Source organism: Pieris rapae, chromosome 18 (assembly GCF_905147795.1).
Source record: "Pieris rapae chromosome 18, ilPieRapa1.1, whole genome shotgun sequence".
NCBI classification, from domain to species: domain Eukaryota; kingdom Metazoa; phylum Arthropoda; class Insecta; order Lepidoptera; family Pieridae; genus Pieris; species Pieris rapae.
The window spans coordinates 7828552-7856432 of record NC_059526.1 but is presented as its reverse complement, the minus strand read 5'-3'; the positions used below and the strand labels follow the sequence as shown (position 1 = coordinate 7856432).

General features: G+C 32.2%; 2 protein-coding genes and 1 non-coding gene across 4 annotated transcripts; 1 reads left to right on the top strand and 2 right to left on the bottom strand.

The window, feature by feature from the left end:
* The first annotated feature begins 932 nt into the window (after positions 1-932).
* On the top strand, positions 933-2573 carry LOC123689958 (serine protease inhibitor 77Ba-like). The gene has a single exon (XM_045632136.1). The coding sequence runs from the start codon at positions 1056-1058 to the stop codon at positions 2187-2189; it is 1134 nt and encodes a 377-aa protein (XP_045488092.1). The 5' UTR covers positions 933-1055; the 3' UTR covers positions 2190-2573.
* On the bottom strand, positions 2494-27614 carry LOC111003296 (ATP-dependent RNA helicase DHX30). 2 transcript variants are annotated; one of them, XM_022273724.2, is made up of 22 exons: positions 27265-27608; positions 26811-26945; positions 26199-26397; positions 25448-25668; positions 24190-24282; positions 23869-23907; positions 21664-21808; positions 14559-14754; positions 14095-14212; positions 13659-13815; positions 12988-13147; positions 11727-11878; positions 10988-11151; positions 10508-10588; positions 9001-9073; positions 8587-8723; positions 7055-7243; positions 5711-5875; positions 4656-4857; positions 4037-4226; positions 3468-3538; positions 2494-2886 (listed from the first exon to the last, which is right to left on the bottom strand). In XM_022273724.2, exons 1-22 carry the CDS (start codon positions 27374-27376, stop codon positions 2679-2681), a joined length of 3207 nt encoding a protein of 1068 aa, XP_022129416.2. In that variant the 5' UTR covers positions 27377-27608; the 3' UTR covers positions 2494-2678. The 2 variants fall into 2 exon arrangements, with proteins under 2 accessions (XP_022129416.2, XP_022129417.2); XM_022273725.2 differs by lacking the exons at positions 2494-2886; positions 3468-3538; positions 4037-4226 and having other exon boundaries at positions 4683-4857; positions 5709-5875; positions 27265-27614.
* Positions 20182-20300, bottom strand: LOC123689988. Its single transcript, XR_006750830.1, has one exon. It is a non-coding gene; the product is annotated as a 5S ribosomal RNA (ribosomal RNA).
* Positions 27615-27881: the final 267 nt, after the last annotated feature.

The window sequence follows — 27881 nt, the reverse complement described above, 5'->3', positions numbered from 1 at the left end:
AAACTTCAAAAAATGCATGTTTGGATAGATTTAAAAATTTTACGGTCACGCAAACTATAAAAATGAATTTTAATTTAAAAAATAATAATAACAGCCTGTGTGATCTGAGCATAACATTATAATAGCGTGACCACGACATTGAGTTTTATCGAAACAATACAACGATTTTAGCCATCTTTTCAAACCGGCTTGTAGTCACACGTTTTTCGAACAACATTTTTGTTGAATTAAAATGTTTGTAATTGGTTAATTAAGACCGGATATATTCGATGTCTTCTGCACGATGTTAAAGTTTGCTTAGAGCGAGTCAGTGTGAACATGCAATGTCAAATTTCATCTCAAAATCCGAAATTTTTTATTCATGTTATGTGTCAGTTTCTATAAATCAAACTTAAAACGCTTTGATTATTTAGAGAAAAATTAACAACAAATGGATTTATGTTCATCTTACACTTAAAAATAAAAAATACGGATGCTCTTTAATAATTGGCTTTGACTTTTGTTCAACACATATAAATAAAACTTCTTCAATAGAATTTTAGTGCTTTTCATCAATTTCTGTTTTAACAATAATCCAGTGACACTACAACTCGAGGGTGTCAGTCTGTGATTTGACCATCTATTGGATTAATGATTACGAATCGGAGTATTTTTTTTACAGTATTTAGCCATCCCATGTGTTTTTTATTGTTTTAGGTCATACTTTTTGATTTGAAAATCGAGGTAATTTCGCATTTATCGCGCGTTTTAGTGCGCCTATAAAAATTATAGAGCAAAAGTTACCTATTGTTATTTTACACGTCTAAAGTTTTGGCTTTTAGGAAATATTCAAACATACTTAAAACGTGTTTTAAAGCGAAATAATATACAGATTGAATATATTCAAGCAAACATGACTCAGTCTTTATCAGTAAGTAATTAGCATCATCGGAAACCATTGGCTTAATCAAAGTCGGGAATTCCTAACATTTAATATTATTACTATATTATCCTTCGTTGAGCGAGAAAACGGGTTTTAAAAGTGATAGTCGGTCAGTCGCCATTGAATCAACAAAATGTATTTACTTTTCGTGTTTTGTCTTATACTAGGCAGTCGGGCACAAAATTTTATAGATTTTAATAAAAGGGTGAACATTTTTGGCATGGAGTTAATGTATTTTACGCATCAAGAAGTAAATAATACATTGATATCGCCATTCGGAGTGTGGAGTGTTCTTACAGGTTTGACAACTGGCGTCACAAATGAGAGTAAAACGCGGCTATACGACATTCTGCGCCTCCCCAACAATGAGGCAAGAATAAGAGTTGGGTATAAGAATTTGACGCAGAGTGTATTAAACAATACCATTGTCCAAAGCAAAAATAATTTGTATTACCATATAAACAATACAATTTCGAAACAATTTGAAAATGATCTCACTAATAACTTTGATATTTTAGCAGTAAAGCTTGATTTTAGAGAATCGTACACGGCTGCGTTGGTGGCGAATAGAATTGTATTCGACGCTGGAATCAAAACCAATAATTATGTGTTAAACGATACTGATTTTACAGATGCAAATGTGATATTGACCTGTGTCATCAAGTTTAGTGGTGTCTTTGAATCGCCGTTTAGTAACGACAGGACAACAATTCGACCATTTTATGTGAGCCCCAATAATATTAAAGAAGTGAATATGATGCAGCAAACTGGACAATTTCATTATTCAAAAATAGATTCCATAAGATCCGAAGTAATCGAGATGCCATATACAGGATATAATATGTCACTGATTGTGATTCTTCCCAACAGACAGGTGTCTCTAGATAATTTATACGACGGTTTCAGACAAACATCTATCGAAGATGTGGTACGTAAACTGGAAATGGAAGAAAAGAAGATCGTATCAGTTTCAATACCAAGATTTAAAATAAGATCAAATTTAATTTTAAATGCGCCTTTGAGTCAGATGGGTTTAGATATTTTTACACCATACGCCAGATTTAGTGAAACGTCAAATAATTTTTATGTTTCCAAATTGGTGCATAAAGTTGATTTGGAATTTATTGAATCAGGTGTAAATAATCAATTACAATTGATTCCCGCCAAGATCTTCGTAGCGGATCGTCCATTCGTATATGTGATTGTAGAGAAAACGACTAAAACATGTGTAATAAGTGGTATTTTCACGCGACCAACGCCCTATTAACGCTAACTTTTTGGAGAAAAGATGGTACCATAAACAATAAGACCAAACAGACTGAGCTTTCAGTTGAAACATGTTTTACTTATACTCAGAAGCAAGTTGTATGCAAGCAAGCCTCTTTTAATATAATTTTAGGTTAAGAATTGTTTAGATAAAATTCGTCTAAAATATAATCTAAGAAGGTGTTATCTTTTTTATTGCAAAACTTTATTTACGCGGTTTGAGACTATGATCCATCCAGGAGGAACATATCGCGGGGAAGCAGGCACAATGCCTTAAGACTCAAAATATTGATTGTAATAAAATAAATAATAATAATTCTTTATTTCTCTCATACAACATTTGCAACACACAATACGATTAACAAACGATACGAGAACGTAATACGAAAATAGTTTATAACATATACATAATTCTTAGGCCAATATCAAATAAATCACATGTAAACAATTTGTTTTATAAGTAATGAAACACTTTTTAATCGCATATTTATTATCTAAAATCAGTATTCTTGATGAATTTCTCAACATATTCACTATTCGCTTCAACTAAAACACGAGCTACAGTCTTCATGAGAATGTTTTTAAACGCCGACGTCTTCGTGAACTCCTCGAAGGAAATTCCGTTGACATTTCTTTCAATGTAGTATTCGAAAGTGTTCCATAACATTTCTCTTAAACGTAGTATGTGGTCGGCTTGGCTGAAAAAAATACAGATTAAAAATAAACCGCGACGCTACGACGTCAGTTGTCATTTTGACAGTTGACAAGTAAACAGATTATTGATTGATGATTTTTCAATATGTTTGCATTAGGAAATCAAAAGTGCGGATACTAAATAAGTATCTGTATAATAAGGTTGATTCCCGGCGAAATATATTATATATAAATATATATATTTATATTATATATAAATATTTAATTGAGTTTAAAAAAAAAAATTGTTCTAATGTATTTGTAAAATGTTGCAGTATTGGTCTTGTGGCTTTAGAGTATAACTTTCACCCTCAAGTTGACGTCGTATGTCAGGCACATGAGACTCATCACCTACTTACCTATTAGATTGACAATTTATAAAACAGGTACAGAAATATGAGGCCAAGGCCTAAGAAAGGTTGTAGTACCATATTTTTTAATAACTGGAAACCATATAATTCCCAACTGCGTTTACAAATGTTAAACTGGCACAAAATGGCAATGCGATTATCAAAATTCGTATATTTTTCGTTGGGACGAATTTTTTCGATTTTTACACTTAATAGTTTAACATTTAATAGTTTACCTTGTCGGCACTTCGATTGTTAGTCTGTGTCTTGGCAAATACAAATCTGTTGTGTCTTCTACGCTGACTTTCTGAAAAAATAAAAAAAAATTGTCATTTTACTATGGAGCGGTTCAAGAATTACGTAAGTAGATTTACGCCATTTTATATTAATCTTTTTCTGACACATTTAAATACAACAAACCAAGACAATATTAACTCTAATTATAAAATAAATAAATAAAGTTAAGCTTTAAGTTTATTTTATGATTTTTTCAGTTAATATTACAGAAAAAAGGTTGAGAGATTTTATTTTTTTTATTGGACCACAAAATTAGGACAAACACAATATGTCAACATCAACTTACATACGAAAATATAAAAAAGCGGTGCCGTCCCTATATGAACATGTGGACACGACCAGCGAAATAAGGTAAATACAATAAAGTGTCAAAACAAAAAACAATCAAAAATTTAAAAATAATTAAAACACTAGAAAATGGTGGTTCTTAAACTGCCTTGAAAAACGCGCAGTTGAGGATGGGCGGACGTTCTATATATTATTAAAAAATATCTAAGTTGAAATTTACCTTCTGCACGTCTCCCATAGAGAAAAGTAGAGCGGTCAAGGGTGATATTAAAGTCGTCTTATGAACGACCAACGCTCGACGTTCAATCGAATGATATCCACCAAAATAAGTCAGTAAATTGATATTTTGTTTGCGTTTAGTTATTCCGTAGTTAATACTTTCGCCTCCTATATGGGCACGTTCGCCTACACTGGAAAAATATTTTTTTTTTTTACAAAAATAAATGTGTGTGTTTTCACAGAAATTGGTTAAATAAAGTTAAATAAGATAAAGTTTAACATAAGCCTTTTATAATCATAGACATGAATACAAATTATGCAATTATTTAATTTTACCTTATTACTACTAGGATTTTTTTTAATCAGTGGCGCTACAACTTCTTTTGAGGTCTTGGCCTCAGATTTCTGAATCTGTGTCATGATCGTTTTTGATTCATTAATATTTTGACAGTAAGTACGTTAATTTGACACATCTTGCGTATTAGAGTTTATTTATATTCTATCTAGATTTTAGTGTAAAAATTATATTTTTTTTAATCGTCAAACATCTAGAAAATTATAAGCATTTGCTCAATCTAGAAAAAACTTTAAGACAAAGCAATATTTTTTTATATATATACCTCGTAAACAATTCCACCGCTGTCTTCAATTTCCCTTTAGTTTTCACCATTTTCTTTGTGAAAAGTATTGTATTAGATCCGGATAATAATATCGCTGACGTCATCTCGTCTATATTCGAATATCTATTCAGATCTTCAACTTCTGGATTTTTCTCTAACATTCCACATTTCAGTAAGTTCTCCAAGTGCAGGTTTGACAATGCTGGAATACAATACATATATTTGTTTAAATTTCTTCTCAATTTTTTTTTGTTTTTTTTTAATCAGCCTGTATAATATTGGAGTTCAATAATACTATTAATAATCAATTTCACAATTAAATAACAAATTCCAGTTAACAAGTATGTTTTTAGTTGTCTGGTTGGATTTGGAAATTGTGCGCTCGAACACCAGCTAACACATTTGGCTAATAGACCAGGGTCGATATTTTTTGAAACCAAAAAAAAATATATATTAGGATGAAAACCATTGGAAAAGGAGGAAAGTATTATAAAATTGAAAGGAAAAACAATTAATAATAATAATCCTTTTCCAATGGTTTTCATTCTACTATTTTTTTTTTTTCACTTTTTATTATTTTTAAAGGCTTCTACCCTGGTGTACGTGTGCAAAGACAGTAGAAAGATTTAGATTGAATCTTTCATTTACACAACATATACTAGTTCAGTGAAGGAAATTATTTTTCTTTAATTTTCAAAAGCAAATAAATTATTCTAAAATTAGAATAAGAAAGAATTAATGTATAGTTTTGACGTGACAACGTCTTATAAATTGGTTTGCCGGGTGACACTTCAAGAAACTGCGTTACGCTCCGCTCACGTTATGCGCTCACAATGAGAGCGAGTGAGAGGCACGCGTCCCTTCCACTGGTGCATGGTTAGTCCGCCTAAGAGCGAGAGAGACAGACATAAAAAGTGATTCATCCTTCTTCCTACTATACGAATAAATATTCACATTAAAATTATTTTACCACTCAAAGTCGTTGTCACGTAAAACTTTCGCCCGTATACCGACTTTACAGGCAACCAATTTTTTAATTTACAAGATACACACACATTTAACATACGCCAGCCGGTCCTTCCTCAAACCGTACATGTCGCACCATCCATCCACCTCCCTCCATCCAACTTCCTCCAACTTTTGCTCGAACGAGTCCTGAATCCAGTGTAAGGCCGTATGATCGGACGTCAAACTAAATTTTCGCTTTATGTTTCGAATCTCTGAAAAAAATAATACAAAATCACAAAAATACAGCATTGGCAGTTTGTGACCAAATGACAAAATCAAAATAACTTTATTCATATAGGCATTTGTAAACGTCAACAGAAAAGATGTTAAATTGATTCTTAATGTACATTCACTACCAGTTCGCAAGTCAAGGGCGTAAGCGTTAGCGTTATCGTAAGCGGGGAAAAAAGAACTGGCAAGAAAATCTCAGCCATCTTTTAATCATACAAATTAATCCCAAGAATAAGGATCATTTAAATAATCTTTTATTGATTAATCCAATTAGATCTTCGCACGTCAAAGTAAAGCTCCGATTGGCCCATGTTTTTAAGTTTTACTGGATTTATCTTAGGTTTTTTAAACTATTTGGGTAATTGTGGTAATACTATCATTTATCGTAATATAACACTTTACAAAACCAAAAAAAAAAATAGGCTTTTAGTTTATTTTATAATTTTCCAGTTAATATTACAGAAAAATGGTTGGTATAAAGTTTGCTTTGATGATAGTTATAGTAATAATACTTATTTTCGACTATAGTTGAGGTTTATTGAGCGAAGGTATTTATTATCTAATTGCCAACTTAAATATCAAAATTTTATGGTTTAAAGTCAAACTCATTTGTCAGTTTACACAGTGATGAAATAGACAAATGAGGACTTTTCTGATTTTTAATATATATATATATATATATATATATATACAAATTCACCTTTATATATGTCGCAGAAAAGTATTTAAATTAGAGGGTTAATTGAATCTCTTGACATTTAATTAAATATCGATCGAAACGTTTAACCATCTGTCTGACAGAAGGTTAAACGTTTCAACAACAACAACAAACTTTTGTTGTGTGAGTGGTTTTTGTTTCAAATTGTGGTCTTTAGGGAAATTGTAAACATGTTGTCGATTCCGCCATGTTTATTTCGGTGACATCGTGAAGAAGTGAGAGCTTGGAAATTCCGTGGTTGGTTAAATTGTAATTGATTATGTTAGGTTAGGTTAGTCCTGTTGTCTAGGAACGATTAGGAAACTTAACTTTTCGTTCTGTCACTTGTCTGATGGAACTTTAGCGACTTGATTGAATATCGATAGTTAATTAACTGTCTAGAGATACAATTTACTCTCTGATTTCACTACTTTATTGCGACACCAAATATATAAATACTAACCATCCTTCCTGTCCGCCGCATTCGCAAATACTTCGACGTTATCAGAGCAATGAGCGACCAAATTCCCCGCAGCGACAACATTCCCAACAATCGCCGAATGCAATACGCCCCTGGCCAGACGGGGAGATATGTTCAGATGGGACACCAGTATCCCTAGACGGGTCAGTTGCTCTGTCTTTGATAGAGCCCCTGGAATACGAAAATTCTCATCTCATGGAAGGAAATGTGAGCTGTCACGGGACGCCTGGCAGATGTGAAACATCGACATTATTTTGTAAAAGTAATATGCAGAAAAGAACAGATTGTGATAGAAACTAAATATGTCATAATGATAAAATAAAATATTACGATTTTTTTCCAGATAACGATGACTATTTGTTGAATAAACATTATTTTAGTTAAATATTTTTTAATGTGAAATTTACTACTGCATTTACTGACTGTATATCATATAGCGTGGCGACGCGTCGCCACGGCATGCGTCGCCACGCCAGAAATCGGTTTTACGTGCGGCTATAGATGTTTCTCATCAAAAACGTGAGGATTAAGGCATGCCTTAGATTTAAATCACACTTTCGTCAGGCAGACTGTTGGTCAGCTATGTATAAGAAAAAATAATGAGAGGGCGGTCAAGTTGTACGTAAGAACTATAGAGGGGAGGAGAGGGGAGCCTTTGAATTTCTTATTTGGTGATTACGTTAACAGTAATGATTTACTTACTCATATTACACACACATTATGTATGCTTGAAAACGAAATGCATTTTCAAGGATTCCTATAAAAAAAATAGTATGTTTATGCACTATTTTTTTAAGAGCTTTTGCTGACAAAAGTAGGGGGGGGATAAATTGTAGTAAATCTTTGCGTAATACTTGAACGGCACCTTACATAAGATAAGTTATATGTGTTTTAGGTAGTAATTAAAAAGTAAACAGTCTCGCACTTGAAGTCAAAATGAGCCCTTTAGTTTTTCCGTTACTCGTAAATTGTAATTTAACATTCTCGTTTCCGATAATGTCCAATAACATAACTGTTTCTAGATTTGCGGACTCTTCAATAAGTCAAATTAGTTTTTGTTTGTAGACAGAGTTGTGTGAGAGTTGTGACCATTGAGTTTTATTATAGGATGGGGGGAATAGAGTACGCAGGGGAGTGCTTATCCTATGATTTTGAGTTTCACTTAAGGGGGCGTCCATAAATTATGTGAGGTGTTTAAGGGGGGGAGGGGGTCGAGTCAAATCTCATCTAATCTTACGTTGGAGAGAGGGGGGGTCTCGGCAAATATCACGCAATTTTTTTAAAAAGCACGAAGCAAATTTGTTATTTTCTTTTTACAATAACAATCCAACGCGTTTACGCAACAAACTCACATTTTGAAAAATCTCACGCGAGATTGAGGGATGGGGGAGGGGGTTTAATAAAATCTCACGACATCTCACCAGGGGGGGAGGGAGGGGCAGAAAATTAAAAAAAACACCTCACGTAATTTATGGACGCCCCCTAACTTGCTTAGGTATAAAGTAATTGTTTACCTAAGTCTATGAGGTCATTGACAGCGAATCGCAATGAATCCTTGCTCGGAGGCTGTGGAAGTTGTGAGAGGAAATCTTCCACTTTCTCTTCCGGTGCGTAGGTCTTACAATCCAACACTGTTTGGTCTAATGGTATCCTGAAAGTTTAGTGATCATTTCAATACAAGTTGATTGAGCCACATATTGGGTCTTTCAAGTATTACGTAAGTAGATTATCTTTCGCCTTATTCTATATTTCTAGAAAAAACGACACTAACTCTAGAAAAAACTAAAATGTTATATCTAACTTCAGGGTGTCAGTTTTTGTGACGGTGTGCGCGCGTGCATCGTTAAAATTAACTCTCATCATTTTTCCATAACGCGCCAAAATAGGTGGTTACCACTTACACTTAAGTTTATTCTATAAAAAAATACCTCAATATTTCTGGAGTCGTATGCGGTGTGAAATCAGCCTCCTTCTCTTTTGAATACAGTTTGTAGCAAAAGCCTGAAAAATTCGCTATAAATGTATGAAATAATAAATAAAAACAATTTGTTTATTAATCTTATACCTAATGTAGTCAGTTTAAAACTAAAAACTGTATTATATCTTTTGCACTACTCATATGAAGTTCACTACTAAATCAGACATGAAATAACCCTTAATAGAGACTGTAATGGTAGGTTTACACGCTTGCCAATGCTTGGCAAGCATCGACAATCGCAAGCATGTAAACAGGGCGTTTGGCTTGGCTTGGCTTGCGTGGGCTTGTGCCTGCTTGCTTCCGATCCAGTCGAGTGTCGGTTTTTTAACGCAGATCAAAGGGCGTTTGCGGCAAGCGCTGTGATGCATTTACATGTTGGTCCGCGTTTAGAAGCCATTGTGATCTGTGTATTTTATTTTATTTTAATTTTAATGAGGAGAGTCTTTCGTTTCTGGAACATTATCAAATGGAACCATGCATCTGGAATCCGATGTAAAAAAAGATCATCATATCATATCATATTATGGTTTGATGATGTTTAAAAGTACGTTAAACCAAATGTAATAGCCGTCACAAGTGCGGTGTCTGCCATGCTTGGATGTATATTGCAGACTGACGCATTCACAAGCGTGTAAACGCCATCCAAACGCCAAACGAGATTTGTGGCGGCTTGGCACAGTTTGCAGTGTGCCAAGTAACCTACCATAAGTAGTGTTATTGAACACTTTTTTAGGTTTTATACTACGTGTTAGTCTTAAATTATTGCGAGGTTTTGAGCAGTGTTGGCCTGGTGGCTTATGAGTTGGACTCTCAATCCTAAGGTCGTAGGTTCGAACCCCGGCACCAATTGACTTAATTTCCATAGGCGCATTCAATTGTCGCTCGAAAGTTAACGGCCAACGGCATGTTAGGCGTTGGAGGCTGATCGCCTACCTGCTTATTGGATAGACAAATAAAATAATCATGAAACAGATACAAAAAACGTCGTAATGTTTTCTCATTTTGCAGAGAATTTAAAGATTAATGTAAGAATCTAATTAATTAATTTCTAATTAAAATAAAAGTGCGTACAAAATACATATGTCAGAAAACTTCTTTGTAAATTAATTATTACTCGGTCAGGTTATATGATCAGTCCATGTATTTATATCTATATTCACACTCTTAACTCATTGTATACATGCTAATGATAATACATATAAATAAATGAAAATCTGCATTTTCTGCAAAAGATGTTATGGGACATAATTTCCATTTAAAGTTCTAATATGTAACTACTAATCGAATACATCAATTAATAGCGTGTATTTTTTCTCGATCTCCCTCTCTCACTCTCTCTCAATCGGTCTTAACCGCTCTCTCCCCTTTTTTGACAAAAACGCTGCACATCTTCGTGACGTTTCGTAATTTTTTTATTTTAATTAATATAAATATCTATATTATTGTTAATTATTAACCTGACTGAACTCGTCCCGCCCTCCCTGCGCGTTGTTTTGAACCCGCTTTGGATACCCATACTGTTTCCAAGCTTGCTGTCCCTAAAAAAGTATTAATATTTGGAATTAAAAAAAACCAAATTGCTTGGAATCTATATCATAAATATGTAAATGTCAGTTCCTATACTGTATGAAATAGTTTGTCTTTTTGTGAATAATTAAATCTATTACTATTTAATATTGTGTATTAATTTGTGTTACACACACTTTTGTTTTGTATGTGATATAAATGTTGCCGCATTGAATTTATCTGTAATTGTTATTATTTTGATAAAAATACAAATGAAATAAAATAAAATATTGCAATGAGCAAATTTCCAAGATGACTGAATGCAACATAATTCCTAAGTCAAGCACAGAAAGCTGATTACCTACTTGTCTAAGGAGTTTTAAAAATTGGTCCTTCGAATCAGAATGTCGATAAATGAACGAACGACTCACCGGTGCCCTGTTTAACTCTGTTTTCTTTGTGTGCGCCCGTATCAATCACGTGAACGACATCGGGAATGGTGACCGATGTTTCCGCTATGTTTGTGGAGAGAACTATCTTTCTAACGCCTGGCGGTGGTTTATTGAACATTTTTGTTTGATCTGCCGTTGACAATCTGTAATTATTATAAAGGATTTTATAGAGCATAGGTGTTCTTCCAGTGCAAACCTCTAAATCGTAGCAATAGGTATTAATGAAAAGAGGAATTTGTGAAAGAGTTTTTTAGTTAGTCACCAATCAGTCAGCATGCAACTATTATTCCTGGGGCACTAGGTTAGATTATTGAGTGTCTATTAGACTTAATGTCAATGTCTTAATGTATAAAGTATGTATTCAACACACAGTCGTATGGTAAAGACCCTTGAAGTCAAGGAAAGTATTATCTTTTTATATAATCTATTATAAATAATCACGGAACAGATACTTAAATCTGACGCCAGACCTAAAAGGTATACAGATTATATGTTTCCTTGGTATAAATCAAGATTTGACAGTTCACATATATTTTTTTAAATTTAATATTTTCCCTTTTTAATACAATTACAATACAGGTTGACGCATGAAAACTTACTATAATTTATTATAAAACTTATTATATATAACAGTACATAATACATGAAAAAGAGGACTTCAAATATGCCGAATAATTATTGAAAATAAACCAAAAATTAAAAAAATAAGCGAACTAACCTCGAATGCACGGGCAATATAAGATGCGTCCCATCATTATAGATCTGGTCCAATAGTTCTTTGCTCTTTTTAATTTCAGCCCAACCCGGGAGAAAGACTAGTATTGCGCCTTCCGTCTTTGTATTATCAACTGCTTTTATGACTTCTACAACCTTGAACAATTTTAACAATCTTCAAAAACTCAAAATATAACTTTTTTAAACATTTACTCGGATTTTGACGTGACTAATAAATCGATGAACGCAGGCTGCACAAAAAAGCATGGCTGATTATCCCCTTACACTCATTGTTCCGTTAATCAAATCAAATCAAAATATCTTTATTCATATGTAAACATGTACACTTATGAACGTCAAGAAGAACAAATTAAATTAATCGTAAATTTACATTTACCACCAGTTCGCAAGTCAAGGGCGTAGAGCGGGTAAGAAGAACTGGCAAGAAACTTTCCGCCACTCTTTTCAATCGCCAAATAAAATGTTTTTAATACAAATTGTTTGAACTGGAGCAAATCAATCCCAAGGATTAGGATCATTTAAGTATTCGTCACATTTATAAAAGGCTTTATTAATTAATTTAGTTTTAACAAGGGCTTTGAATTTATTTAGTGACAGTTCTCTAATTTCGCTTGGGAGTTTATTGTAAAAACGAATACAATTTCCATATAAGGAGTGGTTTATCTTCTGGAGCCTGGTTGGTCGCACACTCAAATTAGTTCTATTACGCGTATTATAATGGTGAAAGTCACCATTTACGCTCCATTTACGCACCAAGTTACGCTCATTATCCTGTAACGCTCGTTGTATGCTTGTTGTATCTATCTCTTTTCAACTCGAAGACTTCAGTATGCAATCATTACATCAATGTTTTGTTAAGACGTTGTCACATTAAACTATCATCCGTAAACCGACTTTACGGACAACCATTTTTTTTTATATAGAAATAAATATAGGATTATTATACATAAAATAAGTGTTGGCGGCAGCTATATTAGGTAATCTTGTTAGGTTTATTTTCGTTACGGAATTTCTTGATTCGGTCGCCGCGCTCAAAGCCCGCGATAAAATCTATGCAATAGCTTAACATTTTTACTATTTCTTGAAATCCGTGAATATCTCGTGGAAAAAACTTGATGAAACTTGATTTATTAAAGACGATATGAATTTTAATCTAAGTAATTCTGAATAATTTTTAAAGCGACACTATCTTGGAAGTCTAAACACCGTTCATATTTTAGTCAAATCGGTTAAAAACCCAATACCTCTTGACAATTGATCAGCGGCTTGCCATCCTCTTTAGTGCAATTTTCTCTTGTATTCTTCAGTTTAATATTAAATTGTTTCTCTACATCATCTAAATAAAAATCTTTAACTGGAAAAGTTCGACCTGGAACTTCTATTAACGGGCAATCCTCGAAATATCTAAAATTAAAAAAAAAATCATTTAGCCTACATTATAAAACATACAAAATACACATTTTTTTGTGAATACATAAATAAATTCTATGAATGAGACATTGCCCATGGACAATCACAATGCTAGAGGGCTCGTTGTTACGTTTTAAGAATTGGTAACCTCTTTTCTTGAAGAACCCTATTCCAATGTATTTGGAAATACTTAAACTTGGTTGGCATAGTGAAAACCTAAAAGATCTCTAACGATCTTTAACGACTTAACCGAAATGGATGCGATTTTAATTGAATAGTGTGATAACAAATTATATTTATTTAGAATTCTGTTTTTTTATAGAACAGGGGGCAAACGGGCAGGAGGCTCACCTGATGTTAAGTGATACCGCCGCCCATGGACACTCTCGATGCTAGAGGGCTCGCGAGTGCGTTACCGGCCTTTTAAGAATTTGTACGCTTGAATTTTTCTTTTTGTTTACGTAACGACATAAAAAGAAATAATTTATATGAAAACACACGATACCTTGTAAATACTCCAATATCCAATGTAGCGCTCATGACAACAATCTTAAGCTTAGGATTGATCTTGAGTGCGCGTTTCAATAAAAGCAAGGTGATGTCTGTGTTAACGTCCCGTTCGTGAGCCTCGTCTATTATCACATGAGTACATCCTTCGAGTCCTGTGAAAAAAGTTATTTGAAATTAGATAAAATAGATTATTTGTCTTAATTACCAGACTTTTATTTTAAGTGTAGTGCGCTTTAGTATAACGCGATTTTCGTCACCCAAAATCTGTCAAACTTCATATATAAAAAGCCGGAGTGCCGTGGAGAGCAAAATTAGGTTTAAATTTACTTATATAGAATATAAAGCATTAGAAATGCCAAGTTTAATATAACAAACTCTGTTTTAATCGGTAAAAGAATTCGTTTGTTTTCATATAGAAAGGCCTTTTATACCTGGATTGAATTGTAACCTGCGCAAAAGTACACCAGAAGTGCAAAACAAGATGGCGCCAGCTGGCGGCCTCGGGGGTTTTGATTGAAGTCGAACCTGGTATCCCACTGTTTCACCAACCTGGATTTTGTAATAATATATTTAGCTAATTGTTTGATAAATAGATAATTTATTTGCTATACACATTACTTATTGCAGTACATATCCGGCTCGAAGGACCAAAATGTACGGTTCCTGGGTCAACAGTATGTTTTAATGGAGGATATTTTCCCTCTATTACGTTATTTCGTTGCCTGCCTTAGCTCTTTCTTTTCTAAGCTCTTTTTGAATACTTTATAAAAAAATATATAAATTGTTTAATTAAATAATTGTATTGATTAAACCTGTATTAAGAAAACATTTGGTACAATTCTATTTCATTCAGACGATATGATAATTTAATCAATGAAAAGCCAAGTTTTCTCACATTTTCCCCTAACTCATCAGCGACTCTCTGTGCTAGTCCAATAGCCGCTACTCTTCGGGGTTCTGACACAATTGCGGTAGTTCCAAAACCGCAGTTTCTCAAAATGGCTGCCGGAACCCTAGTTGATTTACCACACCCAGCCGCGCCTACGATCACCGCCACACGAGAAGTTTCTAGTTTAGATGTTATTTCCTCTCTGAAAAATACAATGTATATATGAAAAATCGTCTTGCTTAACAAATATTAGATAAACATACTTTTGTGTAGTCACAATTCAGAACAAAATTCTTATTATTAAAAAAATATTTTGTTTTCCGAAAATAATTATTGTAACAATTGACGAGAATGTCAAAAACATGTTAGATTATTTATTAGTAGAATTTAATATACTAACATACTTACATTTTAAATTAAATTATAATTTCCGCCAAATTTTAATAGGAGCCATCAATATTTTTTTACAAATTATTTAACTTATAAATATAAGAGTTAAGAGTAGGTAAATTGTCAACTCTATAGGCAAATAAATGTTATTTAAATTATCAAACAATTTATAAAAACAACAAAACTTATAAATTTAATTACCTCATAAAGCACATTTAAAAATTACTATGAGGATAAAAAAATACAAATGAATTCAATATACATTCCAATTCACAAATCTATATCGTAATAGTGGCGGGTTTTTTCTGTTTATCATCGTTTATCAATACGGGCTAATCACTTGGCCCAAGCGTGCTAGAAATCACGAAAACAATATTAAACCATACTTTCCTTATGTACTTTGCAAATCACGTAAACTGATTCTGAGAAACTTAAATTTACCACTTATTTGACATTTAGGATAAAACAAACATAAAAAATCCTCTTGGCGCCTACAACTTATAAATTTAGATTAATTTTTACTTATAAGATTAGTTAATAAGTGTTAATGTTTGATTGTATTTTCTTAGCTTAAGGTTCCCTTTTGTAAATGCCTTAAAATATGTTTATTTGTTTTATTTTATAGTTAAAAACCCATAACAATATGACGTTGATTCCTACATAGTCTGTAGCACAAAGTCATACATGGAATTCACTGTCCCAATACGCTTAGCTCCTACTCCATCTTCCTTTCAATCTCTATTGTAGAAACATTACCTGTCCACATCGTATTCCTCCTAGCTTTCGTACTGACGTGAGACTGATCTACTATTGGATTGTCGTTTTCAAAGGACTTATGACGATTTTAAAATTATGAAAAAAATGCGAAGAAACATATCCTTTAATTCGTAATTAAGATTGGAATTTTCTTTGATCTGAATCTGAATACTGTGTTGGAAATCATTCACTGATCAACGGGTCAATGAATTGGACCTCAAGGGTTCTAATTACGACATATATACAAGAGTTGATAGCGGTGATTACCTAAGAAATACGAGAAATTGCCAAAAACCTGTGGATTTAGATATTACGGGACTTTACATTATCTTGTGTTAATAATAACTTCAAATATTCAAATATTGCGTCATTTTGGTAAACCATTCATGGTATTTAGGGTTACCACCCGTACTTTATAAAATAGTATTGGAAGTTATTTCAATTGTACTCATATACTCATACTTCATTAGTATGTGATTTCTTAAGTGGTAAATAATTTTCGTTGAACGGAAGTAATTGATTGTCGCTGATTTAAATAAAGATTGTAAAGCTGTGCAATTATTAAGATACTAATTGAATACAAACTATTTATTAAAGTAACATACAAAAATATTTTATTAAAAATAATAATAAATTGTAGGTACTTTACTTCGATACTATGTACATTTTTTGACTTTATTATTTTTATATTTATTGTTACATTTATCTAAAAACAAATACCTAACACATAAAAATTATAAGGGATGCAACAGGCGGCTTTATCTCTAACAAGAGATTTCTTCCAAGCAACTACAGGAACAACAACAACAACAGGAAGGAAAAAATTATAAAAAGAAATATGTATCTTGTCTTGTATAACCAATGTAGTTTAATTAATGAAAAGGTGGCAACCCTAATAGTATTACTATGACGTAGTTTAGCATTTTAGTTAAAGTAAATATGCGATAATGAACCTATATTCAAGCATTCGTCACGGGTTTTTTGCTTAATACATTCAGTCATACTCAGTTTAAGACCTTTTTTTTTATTAAAAAGCTTGCCAAATTCGACACTGATATATTGGTAAAATAACCACATTATTATAGGCAAACATGACTGACTGACATAAATGACTTGTTTTTGCTATTATGTTCCAATTTCAAATGTATTACCATTAAATATTGCTTTTGATTTTCTCGATAATAATAATTATAAGTAAATTTAAGTGAGAAGACAAAAATTGATTGTCTTCGTAGGGTTTGTGTTTTGAGATACAGCTAGGAGATCAATCGACTGCCACGGTCAGGTTGAAAACAATCTGAGATTGTGGATTAATTAAGGAAATCGGGCGATAAAGGTTAAGATTTCGTTCAAAAACCCAACGTTCGTGCGTTACATTACACGACCATACAAAAATATTATTTATCCTAAACTTTATTTTATCATGTTTTGGTTACTAATACAGAAGAAAATGTTTGTATAAAGTTTAGTTTTTGATAGTTATAGTAATAATCCTCATTTTTGAGTTAAATATAAATTATAGTTATACCACGATAGGTGTAAAAACAAATCAATTTGAATTTCATATTAAGAACAGAGATTTTGTAAAATACCGTTCAAGCCTAAATACTAAGGACCTGTTTCACAATGTCCGGATAAGTTCCAAATAAGGTATTTGTTACTTATTGGTATGATAAATAGTATTTTTGCGTTTCACTACTGTCAGATAGCGCTATACGTCATGTAATGTGAAGTATCTTATTTGGAACTTTTATCTTTCGAATAATTTATGTGTTGCATAGCTATTTGGCACTTTATCCATACATTGTGAAACAGACCCTAAAACTTTTATATATCGTATATTTTTACGAAAATGTTGTAACTTTATGCTTTTAAAGTAAACGTTTGTGTTTTATATATTAGGCATTTTTACGTACGGCCAACGTACATTTTAAGATTAATCGATCTCCTATCTGAATCCCAATAACCAAACCCTAAGAAGACAATCTATTTTTGGCGACGGATAGAATGAAATCCCTTAGCTCTTTTTACTCATAATTGATAATCAATATAAATCAAATAAAATAAATAAAACCGTACAAATAATATTAAATATACATGTCTATGTTTGAAACATTTCAAATAGCTTTCTAATTAAGATAGAATATTGGCACAGTTGAACTGTCATTGTCATACAAAGGTCTATCCACATACCGATCCGACCTACCATGGATAGCTTGTATCGACAGATGGCTAATACAATCCGTCGATTGGTTATTGGCACACTTTTATCAATATTTTGAATAAAATGTCAATCTCTGATGGTCAAAAATGAATTGAGATAGATTATTGTGTTTGGATGTTAAACATAAAAAAAAAAAAATGATGAACATTTTTTTAAAGAACGCTGTATGTTTTAAGTAATGCGTGTGTGCTGTGGTTGTAATTAGCCCTCGCTCAGGAGCAACATTACGCTGAAGAGCAGATAGTTTCACGTCATGTCATCTGTCAACCGTCAATACGCCGTCGACTTTTGGGTAGGGTACGGCCGGTTTACTCATGATTGCTGTCTTCACCGTTTGCACAGTTTCATTTACATCATAAACAAGAATCGAACATACGACTTCAGGGATAAGAGTCACTCGCTGAAACCACTAGGCCAATACAACTCTTTTGAAAACATATTTAAAAATTCCACATCAACGATACTAAATCAAAATTCAGTTTCGTTAAAAAACTTTGCTATTGCGCAGTGAAATCTGGGTTTTGTGACATTTGCTTTTGGGATTTCACAAGTTAAACTAGGGCTGCGTGATCCTAAAGTTACAATGACGTAACACTGATGAGTGACGTCACGAAGGCTTCCGAAGCTTATAAAAATAATAAATTTCTTAATACCTATGACGCCAATGGACTGGATAAACATTATTTTTTTTTATTCACGCAAACCGTATGACTCATAGCATTCAAAGTTGTTTTATTTACGAGCCTTGGCAAATTAAATTCCTAAAGTGACCAGAAGTCCCGTTTCGAAAGAGTTTTTTCGTTTTCTCGTCTTCAGAAACGGCAGAAATAAATTTAAGCAGCAGAAAAAAAATAGAACATAAAAAAAATTGTACATAAAAAAACGTAGCAAGGGTTTCAATCTTATTTGAAATCGTCACCAGCTATATTAAAACAATTTTTCTGATAAATATAACTTACTATTTGGGTACCTGGGTCAATCTGGCAGAGTGGCCCATGAAATGTATGAATGGAAAAGGTTGGAGGAGGCCTTTTCCGACTAGCAAACAGATTTGCAAAAAAACCAGCAAGATACAAATATGTATTAGTTTTTTTTTCTTAACCTTAGTTTCATGTAATCTATGTTTATATGTGTATCTAAAAAGTTGATCTGAAAAAAGGCTATATTATTATTATTTTGTTACCTATATTTTGTGATTTTTAAGCCAACTGTTTTTAAATAAATAACTTTAAGTTTTTTTTACTATAAGTATTTAACCTCAATTAAGCCCATGTCCCGTTTTGATTCAAAGAATAAAAACCCATTTAAACGCGTTCCCATTTCATCCCACAAAGTAAATCGACTGATATAACCCACTTTTATCAGTAAGGTCGAAACGGGGACGATTTTGGGGACGCGCGTGGGTTAAGGTCGCTAGACTAGGTCGCGGTGTCGAGTCGACCTTGTTCAGGTCATTCCGGTCGGGGTAAGGTCATCCTCGGATATAGCAAATATTAGAATTTGTAACACAAAGTGATATTTGAGAACATTTTAGATTATTCTAAGGTTTATTGAATTATTAAAGTATTTTTTAATCGGCTTAAGAAGCGTCCAAGTATTACGTCACGCAATTTTTGGAGAATTTTGACAGGCTATGGTTTCGGTTTGGTATAGAAACCGCGCGAAAATTTGTGCGGCAGCATATAAAAACAAAAACGTGCCAATCGTTTTTAAAATCATTCATTCTTTTTGAAATCCTCATATCAAATATCACGCTATTAAAACAAATGTGCTTCTGATTAATATAACTAACAGTTTGGGTTTCCCATATTTTGTGATTCGTAAGTTAACAACCGGATAGAGCGAATTTCCTTTCTATTAATTTATATTTAAATGTTATCATAACAGTGTGATAGATTTTTTTGACACCAATATTATATTTCATAGTCTAAAGTCTTACGAGACCAGAAATTTATAAGCATATTTCGTATTTCGTGGTTCAGATGTTTTAATTTAGTCTCATCTGTTTCATCTCCATGTAGCAGCTGCTCTCATTGTGATATTAGTTCACTAAGTTTTGAATTTGCAGAATTTTATGACATTTTATTGAAACATTATTTTTTATAATGAATATGTTTTAATGGTAGTTGATAACTGTATTTTGCAAGGAAACTTAAGGGAATTATTGATAAGTGATTATTGAAGAAAGAAAGAAAAACAAGACTTATTTAGTTAAATGACTACAAAAATATTTTTTATTTCATATCTCTGCGAAAAAAAAGCCAACATCACGAGGTGTTCCCAGGCGGTCACCCATCCAAGTACTGACCTCGCCCGACGTTGCTTAACTTCGGTGATCGGACGAGAACCGGTGTATTCAACGTGGTATGGACGTTGGCGAGAGCTATATCAAAAATATAAAATAGAATACCTGTAGCAAAAATTGTAAACGATAAGAAACTTCGTTCCAATAACTTCAAAAAGTGTTTTTTTTTTATTGACTACATATTTTAAATAAACAAATGTCCCGTTTTGAGTCGAAGAATAAATGGTCACTTTAATTACGCCATTCCACACACCATTTTACGCAGTGGTATGAGGAATGGCGTCTAACCTCTCCACATACTAACACCGCCTGGTTCCATGTCCTACTGATCTGAGTATAAATGTGGTATTGAGGAAGTAAAATAAGGTATTTCTCACATAGGACATTACAGTGTACTCTAGTGCACTCTCCTTATAACTAAATGTCTTGTATTATGTATAATAAAGTTTTGAACTTCCTTGCTTAAGCACATAACCATTTCATAATCTCAATTTATGGCTAAAGTATTGCCTTGTGAGACTTATCTAAGCCGTAATAAAGCTGTTAATGATTTCATTAGAACTACTGGAATTTCCAAGCCCTTGCCTCTAAAGGTGGTAAAACCACTTCGTAACCGAGGTTTTATCGTTTTAAGCGTATTATAACTACTCATTTAAACATAATCGATAATCGCTCGATTCAAATTAATTTTCTTTAGTCAAATTGTTATGTCCAACGCCATATTTAAAAAAAAAGTGCGCGCGCAAAAAATACACACATCAGAAGTGAAACTTCTTTGTAAATTAATTATTACTATGGTAAAAGCATCAATAGATGATCATGTACCAGTATATGATCACATTATATATTTATATATTTGTATATCTATATTCACAATTAAATTTTATATTTAGCCGTCAATATGTTTTCGATATTAGGTGACCTATCTCCTTTTTGTACATATAAAAAACCATATTAACATTGATTGAGTTCCAGAATCCAGTTCAACCCTTGGTCATGGCGACAGATACCCTTGCTAACTTTTCTTTATAAGGGATTCGGGGGTTCTTAGGTTTCCCTCACAACGCCTTCACCGTATTAGCACGTATTAGGAAAATCAAATGCAATGCTGATTGTAACGCACGACACATGCTTATTACGCCTATTAATTAACCTAATTCTTTTTTAAAGTTTTTTATGTCTTGACTTTAGATTTGTGTATTTACTTCGTAATCATTTCTAATCAGCCGTATAAATCTGTACAAGCCCTTAGACCCAAAAAGTCGGCGGCTTTCGTATGATGCCGACTGGTTTTCGTATGATGGTACATGTGAGTGTTAAATATTAATAAATTATATTAATAATACAGCCATTTGAAGAAAGATTCTCGTACATATTTAAATTAAACAGTGATTTTGAATACAAAATCCAGACAAAGCTAAATTATTGTTACTTACGCATATTGATCAATAGGCAGAGGAGTCAAGGAGTCTTCATAATGTTTAAAAATCCTTTCCAAGTGTCGTTCTCGCCTCGCCAGAGTTGCACTAGATGGCGCTTCTATTAATTTTCCAAACACTGGGTGTATGGTGGTTCGGAAATCTGGTTATAAGAAATATATTTACTAAGCGATGTTTAAATTGAAATAGAAACTTACATATACAAATAATCATAATATATAAAATAAAATCTTACTAAAAATTGTTGATGTCTATTAAAAGTAAACAAAAAAATCTAATACAAAATATTTATATTACGTAACTTTCAAACATTTAATGTTCATCCCGTTGATATTAACTATTCCCTCAAATCAAAGAACGTATTTATAGAAATGAAAATATATACGGTCAAAATCTATTATAACGACATATTTGGTCGTAATAACCGATCGTCGTCACAGGCGATGAAGGATCAAGAGCCTAATATGTACTTATTATTTAATATGTGATTAATTAATCTTAATATATATAAATGACGTGTCACGTTGTTTGTCCGCGATGGACTCCTATAGTCCTGTTTTACAATTACGACTCTGAACACATGACCAACAAATTCACTATGATTTTGATATTCAACAGTCATACTGAGCTCCGAGTCTTGACTGAATCTTGCCCTTAGAAATCCTCTAGCTGCATTAATGAATTATATATAAACGTGTGGTGGTAAACAAATGTTTGTGCCTATTCAGTACATCAAATTTTAAATGGAATCCCGCTGGCCTTAAATGAATTCAAAACTCTCGTTAAACGTAAATTATTTACAGATTTTTTAACGTGATAACATCTTATAATTCGATGGCTGCTGCATACACGCAAAAACATGACGCATGCGGCGTTACCACGCTTTGAGGCGTTCCACTTTTAAAAAAATACGTTTATTTTGGAACATCATTCAGGAAGGAATTTTGGAAGATCATTATGGTATCACTAATTCTACGTCATTAAAATTGAACCTGAAATTTAAGGCTTAAGTCGGCAATCGGCCTCCGCGTTGGGCAGCGTTCGACATCTTTTTCCTTTTTAATTATTATTATAATTATTGTACTTATACGTACAAATAAATTTCACTTCATCCATTCAATTGTGATTTCCATTTACCTCCTCTATATCCATACAAAATATCTATCAAACAAATAAAATTAAAATTTTCTTTTGATAAATGTAACCATTCCAACAGTATTTTCTTATGACGTCACTATCACACTATCACTATCGTCAGTAAACCGACTACAGAGAACTGATTTTTTTTTTATTTAACGATTATTTAAACGATCCTAATCCCTGGAATTGATTTTCTCCACTTCAAACAATTTATTTAAAGTCAATTAAAGATTTGAGATATGTAAACCATAAACAAATCGGTAAATAATAATTAACTGCATATAATTATAACATTAACTTTTCCTTGTATTATCAATGTAAGCATGTTTTGAACATTTGTATTTTCCGTTACCCCTAAGTAGGTAATTCACTGATAAGAGAATATAAGCAAGCAGAATATAAGAAGAAGAGAGAATATAAGAAGCATATTTAGAATGTTGTTTCTGGTCGTGTCCACATGTCCTAGGGACGGCACCGCATTTTTTTATATTTTCGAATGTAAGTTGATGTTGACATGTGTTTGTCCTAATTTTGTGGTACAAAAAAAAAAATGTTCAAATCACTTTTTCACCGGAAATCAACCAACCACAACGAACTTCAGGCCTTTAAATCCAGAGCTGTTCCACACCCGTAAAGTCCATGTTGATAATCGTGTGCAAGTATTATTACGTCGGGCATCGAACCTAAGACTAATCCAGCGGTTATAGAACGAAATATGAACTAGCCGATTCGACAGACGTTGTCCTGTACATATGCAGTACGTATAAATATTTAATTATGTAAATAATTATCGACACACAAAAAATTTCATCAAAATCTATTCAGCCGGTTAGGAGATTAATTACGAACAAGTGCACAGAAGATTTATCACATTATATAAAGTAGATGGCGCCATCTACATCGCTGATTTGTGAATCAGGGGTCCACCCAACCGCAAACAAAAAATTCATTCAAATCGGTCCAGCTGTTTAAGAGGAGTCCAGTGACATGCACACGTACTGTTGAATTATATGTATAAAGATAAACAATTAATTCAATACAATTTTGAAATAAAATACATACCTAATGTTTTGTCCTCTTCTTCACTTCCTACAATACCGTCTGAAAACAATACAATCTTTATGCTTCATCGCTTCAGTAATCGGTAAAGTGTGAAGTCAACAATCAAACAAATCAATTTTATTATTTTTTTTAATTCCAATTTTTTTGCGTAACGGGATAAAAATCTTTTCAAAGATTTTATTATTATTTTTTCTACTTTGTAGAAAAAACGACACTACCAACAGAAAAAACTAAAATGTTGACTAAAGCCGGTGTCAAGGTGTCGGTTTTTTGTGACGATGTGCATCGTAAAAATTTACTCTCATCACTCAATATGCTTACCGTCTTCATCAATCGTGGAGTCTTTCTGCACTCTAACAGGGAAATTGTAATGTCGCTGTTTAGCCTCTTTAAACGTTGCATCATATATTGTTTCTGTAATACGTACAAATAGTCACTAAAACTATATTAGCTTTAATGATACATACATGTCACTTGGGGGCTTATTAAGTATTACGTTAGCAGATCTACTGCAATATATCGCATCCTTAAAGACTTGCTAACAAAGAATACAGACCCGGCGAGCCCAAGCAAGGAAGTTCCTATACACACTAAGAGTTATTTTGTATTATAATTATTTAATTGTAACATTTTTGAAAATAAATAATTATTCTAAAACGTACAACATATGCAAAACGTGTCAGTGTATACGGCGTATACGTTCGGCGGGCGTATACGTACCAATGATTCCCAAACGAGCATGACGTCACTACATAAATACGTTTTTAATCTACTTTTTCTCAAATACAAGCTATAACGTAGTGTCATCAAACAGACAAAGACATCTTAGTTTGTTAGGCATTTTTAAAAAACTTCTTAATAATGCACATATTAATCGCTGTATTACATGAGTCAACGGATTACAGTCTAACGGACCTTTTGTTACTTCCGTTAAGTGAGCTGACAAACGTCCTACTTTTTGTTAATTACATACTGTTCTTTAAAATTTTAATTAGTTAATTATATACTGTTCTTTAAAATGTTTTTCCTAATTATTTTCTTAAGTCTGTTACTGTGTTTTTTGTAATTAAATAGCTTCCTGTGTTAGTCCTAAGATTCAGAGAACAAAAGTTATAGTCCGGAATAAGCCAAGTTTACAAAATCATTTTTTTGAAGTGAAACTTCTTTAGGCGCATGAGGGTAAAATTATTCTGGAACGTCACGAACATGTGCAGCGTTTTTGTCGAAGAAAAGGGAGAGATTGAGACCGATTGAGAGTAGAAAGATCGAGAAAAAATACACGCAATCGGCTGATGTATTTGTTTAGTAGTTACATATTAGAACTTTAGATGGCAATTCTGTCGCATAACGTCTTGTGCAATAAACACAGATTTTATATTTATGTATTTATATTATCATTAGCACATATACAGAGTAAATATAGATATACAAATCATTAAAAAAGTAAAAAGTAAGAACGACGTCTAGTGGATCCGCTAGTTTAATTTATTTTAATATTGATCCAATCTTATGCATAAAATTCATTGAAATTATACAGAAGTCTGTATATATATAGAAGCCAATAAGACAAAGAACTTACTAATTTCACTCTCATATTCATTCCATATTTTTTCAATTTTCTCAATAGACCTCTCACTTATCGACCCTTGTATAGGACTATTGATAGTGCTCTTCAAAGTTTGCAACACATTTGTATCATATATTGGGTTGCCTTTTTTGTCTATCCGTTTATTTATATACAACCAATGAAGAGCTTGAATGGCTGCCTTTTCTGCAGCTTGTCGTTTTGATATTGATGTTCTGAAAGTGTAGTGGTATTAAACAAATCTTAGTTTTAAAAGGTTTAGTTACCGTTGATTTTATGAGTGACATTCATACATAGGTTGGGAATACTGATTTTGTCATGTCATAGTAGCTTTTGAAATGTCATATATAAAACAGCACTCTTTTATAATAAAAAAAAATCAGTGGCGCTACAACCTCTTCAAGTCTTGGCCTCAGATTTCCGAATCTGTTTCATGATCATTTTTTTTAATATAATAGAATAATTATTACTTAATAAAAGTAATTAGTACTCTCAAGAATAAAAGTACATAAACATATTAATTTTTTATAGGAATCCTTGAAAATGTATTTTATCTTCAAGCAAACACAATGTAAGTATGCGTAATATTTGTAAAAAAAGTAAATAATACTGTCAATGTAATCATCAAATCAAATCAATAAAAAGACCCCTATAGTGCTTATGTAATACTTGAACGGCCCCAAATCAATTTGTCTGAACACACACAGAAACATATATTTCCTGTCTATATTTACAGTTAAATTACCCTTCAAACTTTATCTTTTCCGGCCACACAAAAGAATAAGCACAGGTCCAGTCATTCTGCGATGGCTTCTTTTTCGATCCTTTTGGTGCAACATTAGCTTGCTTATAATGTATTTCAAATATTTTCTCTGGTGTCTTAGCAGTTAATTCATTTAATATTACTCTAGGCTGTGTAAATAGCTGACGTATATTATTTAACTCTGAAAATAATTATAAAATTTAATATGATAATACATTTCAGTATGAAGAAATAGATATCTCAATCTTGTTTACATTATTTTATAGAGCTAATAATATTTGAGTTATATTAAGAACCATTTACCATCCCCACAGATGGATATTTTTTGAATCTGCCCCTTTTAATAAAATTTATCCCCAATAAGACTATGTTTATGGTGGTTTCATTACGTAAAATATAAAACAGGCTCACTATTAAATACTCTTATATAAGGGATGTCAATTAGTCTTTTTATCTGTATATAATATTATATGGTGCTGCTTTCCATGTCTAAGAGACATTTTTAGGTTTATTATACAATTTATACAATCAAAAGCTAAAAACTTATGTCAACTTCTCATATTTCGGACAAGTTGAGTAATTCAAATAATTTACCTTTTTCCCTTTGGGTATTTTCTTCATGAATTTTATCATCAACATGGGAATAACATTTCAAATGCAGTAAATAGGAAAATGTTGGTAGTCTTTGATTCAAAGTAAATGTTGACTTTAAGTTATGACATGTAAGACCTGAAAAGTGTATATACAATATATAGGTATTGTTAATATATTTTACTATAAAGATTTTATATCTTACCAAATTATATCCTACACTACAAGTAAAGTATTACCAGTTAAACAATAAGAAACCATATAAAACATAAAAGTAACTATCAATTTAATATCATTATCATACCAATATTGCATCATACTACATAAATAATTTGAAAACAAACAGTATTAATAATATAGTCGACTGCACAAGTTATAAAAATATCTAAAAGGTACACTCTTAATTCTTCAGATATTCCCAAGTATCCTAAGTAGAGGTTAGGATTATAATACTTACTGTGATAGTTATTTATTCCACCTGTTATATTTAAATTGTTACATATATATCCTACACTGTTTAAGCTTCTGCATATCCTTATTCTAGGTAATAATAAACTTTTTGGAAACATGTCTATTTTCTAGAAAAAAATAATTAAAGTTACTTTATACTAAGGTAGTTCATAGCTATTTGATATTTTAAAATAATATTTAATATTTTTCAGCAGTTGTATCTATAGCTTTTTGTATTTCGTTAGATTAATATTCTTGGGAGTGAATCACTTCACTTATGGAAATATTTATATTTAATTCATTCTATCCAGAGTAGTCTTTATTTTTAAATTTTCCAATTTCCCTCATTTTTATAGCAATTCCAGTTATCAATGTAAACATGATGTTGTCAAACGTCAACTATCATGATTTTGACATTTTGACAGCACTTTAGTGCTAGAATAACAGTGTAAATAGATAATTATCAACATAAAACTTCGTCGAGTATTACTTAAGCGATAAAACATGGTGTATTCATCAATGTTAAATGCCAGTTATATTCTAATATGAGAATCAAACATTGTATAGTACTAATCTTAGCTACTATGAACTTAAATGCCATATTATAATATAATGGCTGAATAG